The 8,856-nt window shown below is 44.7% G+C and overlaps 1 protein-coding gene across 1 annotated transcript; it reads left to right on the top strand.

The window, feature by feature from the left end:
• Nucleotides 1-972: 972 nt before the first annotated feature.
• Nucleotides 973-5,726, top strand: LOC127102945 (uncharacterized). The gene is made up of 3 exons (XM_051040258.1): nucleotides 973-1,042; nucleotides 3,517-4,722; nucleotides 5,667-5,726. Exons 2-3 carry the CDS (start codon nucleotides 3,562-3,564, stop codon nucleotides 5,724-5,726), a joined length of 1,221 nt encoding a protein of 406 aa, XP_050896215.1. The 5' UTR covers nucleotides 973-1,042; nucleotides 3,517-3,561.
• Nucleotides 5,727-8,856: the final 3,130 nt, after the last annotated feature.

Here is an 8,856-nt window from a genome sequence, read left to right as displayed (position 1 = left end):
AGGTGTGACAATTTGTGTCACACCTCATTATGTCAACTTGCAGGATTTTTTTGAGTGACCTATACATGTTAGAATTGGCTGAAATTTTGCATGATGGTTAATTAGCATGTTGTGATGTTGTATGAATTTTTGTAGAATTTTTCACTGCATTTTCTATTTGATCATGATTTTTCATTTCTGGAGATCATTTGTGCAAGCTCATATGACATAGGTTGGTAGAATGATTGGGAAATGCTCACATTGTGTTGTATGGCCATGAAATTTGATATGCATGAACTAGACACATTTTAGGACCTCCTTGTTTTGGTCTCATCCATTTCTTTTTTGTTTTCAATGAGATATGAATTTTTGAAGTGGATGTATGCATTGATGGTGTGAATTGAAGCATGTAATTGTGTCTGTTTTTGTTGATTTTCATTGACATGGTTCCATTTGCCCAATTGAGCTCAAATTTGACATGGTAGACCTTGATTGACCCCTGTTTAGGTGTATTTAATTTGAGAATTTTTGGATGTGTTTTGGTATGGATTTGAATGCAATAATTCTGTTTGTATGTTTGGTGCTTCATTTGAACCAATATGGATTGTTTTGTGCATAACATGAGCTTGGTGGATGATATAAACATGAGACCAATGATGTTGGCTCTTGTTTGATGATAATTTGATGTTGGTTGATGAATACCTTGCTGTTTTAGATTTTTTCTTGCTTTTGGACCCTAGGCTTGGCCTAGTGGTCTAGTTGCTAATATTTGCTTGATTTTTCAGGATCAAAAAGGCAATGCACGTGGAAAATGATACAAGTTGGTTTTAATTGATGTTGTTGATGTTTGTACACTAACATAATTGTGTTTTGTAGGTTGTGAAGCATAGGCTTGAACCTTGGCTTGCTTTGTTTGTGCATAGCTTGTATAGTTTGTCTGATTGAACTTGCTGTTTGGTTTTGTCTGTCTGAGTACTAACTGTGTTTGACTGTTTCCAGGTACTTTAGTTGCTCAGTTCCTTGCGAACTTTTGCTTTGCGTTGCTTAAGCAACTTGCATTGAGGTAGGTCTTCTTGACTTCATGTAGTCTGGAGACCCGGCTGTTACCGGGCCGGGCAAATTGTCTGAAGTCCTCCTTAAGAGGCAATGCTTGTGTATGTTTATTTTTAAGCCCAAGCAGGTAAAGTCCTTCAAGTAAGGCAATTGGTGGAAGGTAGGGACAAGCAACCTGTCCCCCACTATTCAGTGAGTCTTCTCCTTGCTCCCATTACATGGTTGTAGCATTGAGATCAAAAGCCCAAGATCTGTTGTGTCGGAGTCATCGAGTATAGAAGGGTTCCCCTATTCTGGACCCATGCTCATTTGTCAGCTCTCCCTGGTTAGGGATAAGAGCTGTGAGGTCTGATCCTCACTTCATCCTTTCATCTGCTTCACCTTAGCCTCGTAATGGCAAGGTTAAGAGCAAACACAGCCTGTACAGACGATTGCTTAGGCAGTCAAACCTGATTGATTGAGCCCCTTGTTTGGCTATAGTGCGTGTTATGTGGATGTCTGATTGACATGATTGTGTGAGATGCCTGTTCTCATTTGATGTATGTTGATTGGTATGATTGTATGCTTGTGTGCTAGCTTCTTTCCTGGTTAGGTTAGTTTGCTTATGCAAGTAGGATAGAAAACCGAACTTAGGGTTAACGATGCATGACAACATTAGGCTCGAGTCTCAGCTCCCTAGTCTTGTGTCTTTCCCCGGTTTCTGGTTAGCAATTTAGTCCCTTTCAGGGGAACTACATCGCCCTGATCCTCGTTCCAGACGAGGTATGTAGGCAGGTGGTCGTGCGAGACCACTCCGGGCAACCTTTTTCTTTTTTGCGTGTGTTTAATTGTTATCTGACTGTGTGTTTTGGCTCGGATGCCGACGTAAGTCCAATAATTGGCTGTCGGGCTCCATGTTTGCCCTTTTGATTGTTTGGGTTCGGATGCTGACGTAAGTCCAATAATTGGCTGTCGGGCTCCATGTTTGCCCTTTTGAGTGTGTTTTGGTTCGGATGCCGACGTAATTCCATCCAGTGGTTGTCGGGCTCCATGTTTGCCACCCTTGCTTGTTGGTATGTTTTGTGTGGTTTGGGCGTGTGTAAGCCGAACTACAGTGGCTCTGATTCTTGTTCCAGACAAGATATGTAGGCATAAGGTGCGATACCTTATCGAGCCCGTTTCTCTTAACCCCACCTGCGTTCCCCGTGTGTGTGTGTGATGTTTAGCAACCTATTCTTTATTTTAGAACGTGGATCCCTAGGAGTACCTAGGACGTGAGGGGTGCTAATACCTTCCCCTCGCGTAACCGACTCCCGAACCTTTTCTCTCTGGTCGCGAGACCATGTCTTTCCAGGTTTCTCTGAGCGTTTCCTTTCCCTATCTTGGGATAAATAACGCTTAGTGGCGGCTCTGTGTGTTTTATTTTCGAGTCTCGCCGGTTGATTTTTCGCGGAATGCGACAGCTGGCGACTCTGCTGGGGATACAACATGTTGACCTATGCTGGTCCATCGTCCCTAAGCGAGTCTCTCCTAGCGCTTTAGGATAGGTTTGGTTGCTTGTTTTGTTTATTTATTGCATTTATTATACTAACCATTGTTTATATACTTGCATTAAATATGTGCATGCATCATACTATCATATTGTTGCCGTCCTCTGTGCAGGTGGTTCCTCTGTTTGGGGTGGGTGTTCTGAGTGGGGCTAAAACCCAGGCCCGAGTATACACCTAGGACTAGTGTGGTCTCACGTTGCCTCTTTCATGTTAAGTCAACATGTGCCTGGCGGCGTGATGTGCCACAAGCCGGACGAGGCTCACTTGATAGTGCTCATCTCTGTGGATATTCCGCTTTGTTTGAGTCACTCCATTTGAGTTGTTGACTCTGGTGACCGATCATTCCCGGATCTTTGGTTTAGACGATTTTAAGAGAGCTACAATGGCACACCCGAAAGGGCAAACCCATTGAGTATCTCCGCCCGATTGTCGAGACCATTATCCGCCTTAGGATGACTTGATTAGAACTTACCTGTGAGGGGAGGGTTGTTCTGTCAGATGTTTGTTCAGATAGCCTTCAGATGGTGACTTTTGATCTGTGATTCAGAGACATAATTATAAGTCGGATTTATGGTCATTTATTGCCGTGACGCCGGAGTGCTGTCCGTGACTTATCAGTGGGGATCCGTTTATTTCGGATTCCCCGGGCCGAGATATTTTATCAGTGGGGATCCGTTTATTTCGGGTTCCCCGGGCCGATTCAGATGAGGGTGATGTGTCTACTCGGATATGGTTTGGTGATGATGGTGATGATGATGTATCTGTCTTCCGTTTATTTCGGAACCCGTGGGTCAGAATTGGGATTGTACATTCCTCAGATGGTTATGATCAGTTCAGAGCCCAGATTCAGTGCAAATGATCAGATGGCTTGGAGGATGGCAACGCATTGCATTCATTCATCAGCATCATTACATTTTGCATTAATTGCATCTAACCCATGTTTACCCATATGCAGGGACACTTTTGATCGAGATTCTGGTTGAGAGATTTCTGTTCAAATATGAGGACCGGTTTGAAAGACAATGTTGCCTACAGTTTCTTTGATCCAGAGATTGGTGTGCTCAAGGATATGATAGCATTGATTACTCCTGACCATGTGGGAATGTTTAGAGAGTCATACGGCGGTATTCTGAAGATGGTTTTCAGACTCACTGACTGCGACAGGAGCGCCATCCACACTCTTCTTCAGTTCTATGACCCTGGGTTGAGGTGTTTCGTTTTTCCAGACTATCTGTTGGGACCTCTGATGGAGGATTATGTCAGCATCCTGGGTATTCAGATCCGTGATCAGATTCCTTTTCATGTCACCAGAGCAGAGCCAGATGTCTTTGGAATTTCACGTGCTCTTTATTTGAGTCCGGAAATGGTCAAGGAAGGTTTGAAGGAAAAAGGAAAGCTACCCGGGTTTCATTTGAGTTTCTTGGAGGCCAATGCCAAGGAACATGCTGCTGTGGGTAACTGGAAGACGGTCTGTGCTCTGATTGCTGTGAGCATTTATGGGATTGTGTTGTTTCCTAACCAGAAGAATTTTGTGGACCATAATGCTATCAGATTGTTTATACAGAGAAACCCTATTCCTACCCTGATTGGAGATGTGTACTATTCAGTGCATAACAGGAATGAGAAGAGGCGGGGTGGTCTGGTTAGATGCTGCTCTCAGTTGCTCTTTAGATGGTTCATGGGGTATTTGCCTTCCCGAGGTGCTTTTGTTCAGATTGACCCTAGTGTCAAGTGGTCCTTCCGATTGATGGGTCTGCGGGCTGATGACATTGCTTGGACTCATAATGGTTTAGCTGGTCAGGACTTCATATGCAGTTGTGGGAGTTTACCTAATGTGCCTTTGGTGGGAGTTCAGGGTTGCATTAATTACAACCCAACGCTTCTAAGGAGACAGATGGGGTTTGCTATAGAGGGTCCTCCTCTCGGGCGAGAGATTCAGGAGTCCTTCTTTTTCCCGATTGATGGTAACCAGACCAAGGTGAGGCAGGTATTGGACGAATGGCGAGATATCCAGAGGAGGGGTAAGGTTCCTTATGGCAAAGTCAACTGCCGGTATTTTCCACTATTTGAGGATTGGTTGCGGAAGAGGATTGAGTCTACATTTCTACCGTTCCCTGGAGGTGACTCAGTGTGTCTTAGGATTGAGGGTCCAAGTTCTTCTGTCAGCATGGAGGAGTTCCTTGAGATGAAGAGGGTCAGAGATCAGTTATTTGCAGAGAAAGCGGAGTTGGAAAGAAGTGTTGCTCATTTTCAGACAGCTAATCAGGAAATCAAAGTGAAGATGGAAGATCAAGACAAGCGACATGCTTTGGAGGCCAAACGTTTCGAGATGGATACAGCCTACTATGGGAAGATCAGCCAAGCTTTAGTATCGTCCAACCGGGAGCACGACATCACTAAGGATAAGCTGTTCAGAGCATCAAAGGTGATAGAAGATGAGAAGAGGAGGCAAATCCTAGTCAGGGATCAGAGGGATGAGAGAGCCAGAGTCCTCGCTGCAGAGTGGGAGGCAGAGAAAGCAAAGATCAAGGCTGAGAGAGATCATTACATGGCTGAGAGAGACCACTACTTCAGGCAGATGAAGATTCATCAGAAGGAAGTTGGAAGACTACAGCAGGAGAATACCGAGCTCAGGTTCGCCGCAGAGTTCGTGAGGATGGAAGATGAGATAGGGCCATCTGTGGGACCCTCATCTAGCTAGATCTTTCATTTGTGTTGGATTACCGTCAGGCTTGTTGACGGAATTCACTTGTCTGTATTTCTTTCCAATTCTGGAGGATTGTATTTGACTTTGTCTGGTTGATGTATGACTATTGCACTGATTGTGCACTTTTGCTATGTGATGGTGATTTTTCATTCAGTGATTGGTTTTCAAGCTTTATTTGCTTTGCTGTATGCACTCTCACGAGCACACACATGGTTGGGGGTATCATGCTAAATCACATATCTCCGATCTGCACGACAAAATCAAACACTGCTAATCAGAATATTGATGCCGGATTATTATTTGTCTCGATGATGCCAGGGTCGAGAGACAGAGTGTCCTTCATATGGATACGCACTGCATACATGCATAATCATGATAACTTGTGTTTTATTTTGCAGGTGACTATTATTAACGTGTTTGTTTGTAACCAGGAACCATTGCTCGCGCTCGAAGAGTAGTACCCCTGCACTCAACTCGCCCTCACAGATATTACACAAGAAGAAACACTCCCAGACTCATGGAGCTTCCCAGTGCTGATATGCTGGAACTGAAGGAGAAAATGAACGAACTGATCAATATAATGCAAGGTTTTGCCATTGGTCAGAAGGCTCTCGCAGATAAGGTTGAGAAACTCGAGCGGGTTTCTGCTGTGAGCAGTGGGGTCAACCTGGATGGAGTCTCCAACCAGGGGCTGGGTGGATCTAGAGATGGTGAAAAGAGAGCAACTATTGGTGTGGTGAATAATGCTGGTGCTGGTGGCCAACCGGGGCAGAATCTGAAGGATAATTTTGTGCCTCCATTCTACGGGTTTGATGATGATAGAGAGGAGGACAGGGAGGCTGACCAGTTTTCAATGCAGAATGAACCGTTCGTTCCCCACAGTGCTCCACCTCAGAACAAGGAGATTCAGCTGCTGGCTGAAAAGATAAAAGTGCTTGAGAGCTATGCCACTCCTGGGGTGGTAAATATGTCCAACATGGGACTGGTGGAGGGGATTGTGATTCCTCAGAAATTCAAAGCGCCTGCCTTTGACAAATACAACGGTAGTTCCTGCCCGGAAACTCATCTCCAGGCATTTGTCCGCAAAATCTCAGCATACACCGCGGATCAAAAACTGTGGATGTACTTTTTCCAAGACAGTCTGTCTGGAGGATCCTTGGAGTGGTACACCAAGCTTAAGTCGTCCGATATCAAGAGCTGGCAGGATCTTGGTGACGCATTCTTTAAACAATATCAGTTCAATGCTGACATGGCTCCTAGTCGTACCCAGCTGCAGGGTATGTCTCAGAAGTCAAGTGAGGGGTTTAAAGAATATGCTCAACGGTGGAGGGAGTTGGCTGCCAGAGTTCAACCGCCGCTAGTGGACAGAGAGATGTCTGATCTCTTCATGGGTACTTTGCAAGGGGTCTTTGCCGAGAGAATGGTGGGTTGTCCCGTCACCAACTTTGCTGATATTGTGGTGGCGGGTGAGCGAATTGAAAGTTGGCTGAAAATGGGGAAGATCCAGGGTGGTAATGCTTCGTCATCGGGATCAAAGAAACCATTCGGGAACGGTCAGCACAAGAATGAGGGTGACTCGAGTGCTGTGTATGAGCAAAGAGGATATAGTGGGGGTCGTTATTATCAGCATGCTGCTGCGGTAAACATCCCTGTTGGTAATCAGTCAGCCAGACGGCAACGTCAGCCACCGCAATCGAGAGCCGGGTACCAGGTGAAAGGGAAAGGAGTTGATCGTCACTTCGACAAGCCGCCCGTGTCATATGCCGTGCTGTTCAAAAAGTTGAGGGATTTGGGGTTGGTCCAGCCGAGGGCGATGGTTCCAATAAGAACAGATCAGTGGCCTCCTGATTACGATGAGAATGCCAAGTGTGAATTTCATTCTGGTACGCAGGGGCATAACATTGAGGGCTGTAGAGCATTCAAGAATGTCGTCCAAGATCTGGTGGACTCCAAAGCTATCAATTTTGCACCGTCACCGAATGTTAATGCTAATCCCATACCGGTCCATGGTCAAGCGACGGTGAGTGCAATTGCTGAAGATTCAGATTACACCCGGGCAGTGGGTGGAAAGACCAACAGTGACTGTAAGCTGGATGGTTGGGTAAAACCGTGTGCACCGGGGCAGCAAATCCTGAACTGGAGGGTTTGAAAGATCAACATTGTTACTCATCTGGAAGAGTATTATTTCTTGTTTTCAGTTTATATGCATGAAAGCCATACGTGTTGCCCGACATGTAATGGTTCATTGTAAGGGCCACCTCATGTTTAAATTTGCATTTCTGCATCATTAATAAATGGATGTTTTTCAGTCAAAAAACGGTGTTCCCTGTTTTTCAATTATTTTTGCAGTTTAAAAACAAATAAAAATGGCAATGTTTATTTTCATTTTTCATCTTTTTTTGATTTGTCTCGTCCCAACTTCAAAAATAATTCTCCGGATCTCGTTGTTAACAATTTGGTTACCCCTCATATGACTTCGACAAACCGAGCAATCAGGCCGAAGAAGAAGGCGAAGAAGATTGTGATCTGCTGGAATTAGCCAGATTGCTGAAACAAGAGGAGAAGGTGATTCAGCCGCTCGAGGGCGAGTTGAGATTGTTATTCCAGGGAAGGAAAAATTGGGGCCGTTTCAGAGGCAAGCCAAAAGCAGGATGGTAGGCTTGTTGAAAGAGCATATGAATGTTTCTACTTGGTCACGTCAGGATACGCCAAGGTCAAACACCGATGTCGTTGCTCACAAGCTACCATAGAGAGAAGACTGTCCTCTAGAGAAGCAGAACGCCAGTGCCTATATCAGAGAGCCATGGTGACTTCGTTTCATGATATGATTCATCATGAAATGGAATGCTATGCTATGACATGATAGCAAAGTCCCAGTCAGAAGAGGGGCATCTGGCAGACTGGGGGCAAGTCGTTTGACCAGTGGAGATAATTCAAACTGAGGTTGAATTAGAATGAGTGCACTATCAGAGTGCGATCCGGTAAATCGGTGGGGTTCATTATAAGAGAGGAATCGAGGTTGCTCCTGCTTTTAAAAAAAAAAAAAAAACAAAAAAAAAAAAAAAAAAAAAAAAAAAAAAAGAAAGAAAAATGCCTGAACTAAAAGAAAGAGAGGTTCGTGGTTTCATAGATAGATTGAACTACCTGTCATGGTTCATATCTCATCTAACAGCCACGTAGGAACCCATATTCAAGATGTTGAAAGAAAAAAAAGAAGATCAAACGGTCAGGTGAAATAATGATTGCCAAAGGGTATCGAAAAGATAAAAGAATAAGTTGCAGGAACCTCTGATCCTGACGCCTCCCATGGAAGGAGCAATTGTCAAATCTGTACTCGACGGCCTTCGAGGGGTCTACGAGGTGTATTGGGTCAGCATGACGAGTCTCGTCGAAAAGAGCATGCAATTTACCTTAGCAAAAAGTTTACCGACTGTGAAACAATACATTCACTGTTCGAGAAAACTTGCTGTACTTTGGCATAGGCTGCTCGCCGACTGAGACAGTATATGCTGGTTCATACCACTTTGTGGATTTCCGAGATGGATCTGATCAAGTATGGGTTTGAGAATCCGGCATTTACCGGACGGG

The sequence above is a fragment of the Lathyrus oleraceus genome, chromosome 7, assembly GCF_024323335.1.
Source record: "Lathyrus oleraceus cultivar Zhongwan6 chromosome 7, CAAS_Psat_ZW6_1.0, whole genome shotgun sequence".
Lineage (NCBI taxonomy): Eukaryota > Viridiplantae > Streptophyta > Magnoliopsida > Fabales > Fabaceae > Lathyrus > Lathyrus oleraceus.
This window is presented reverse-complemented; position numbering and strand designations above follow the sequence as displayed.

What these genes read in the sequence shown, in the direction of transcription:
- LOC127102945 (XM_051040258.1), top strand. Translation starts at nt 3,562, where the DNA reads ATGAGGACCGGTTTGAAAGACAATGTTGCCTACAGTTTCTTTGATCCA. An exon ending in TTGAGGGTCCAAGTTCTTCT is followed by an intron (nt 4,723 to 5,666) that starts GTCAGCATGGAG and finishes TTTATTTTGCAG; the next exon opens with GTGACTATTATTAACGTGTT.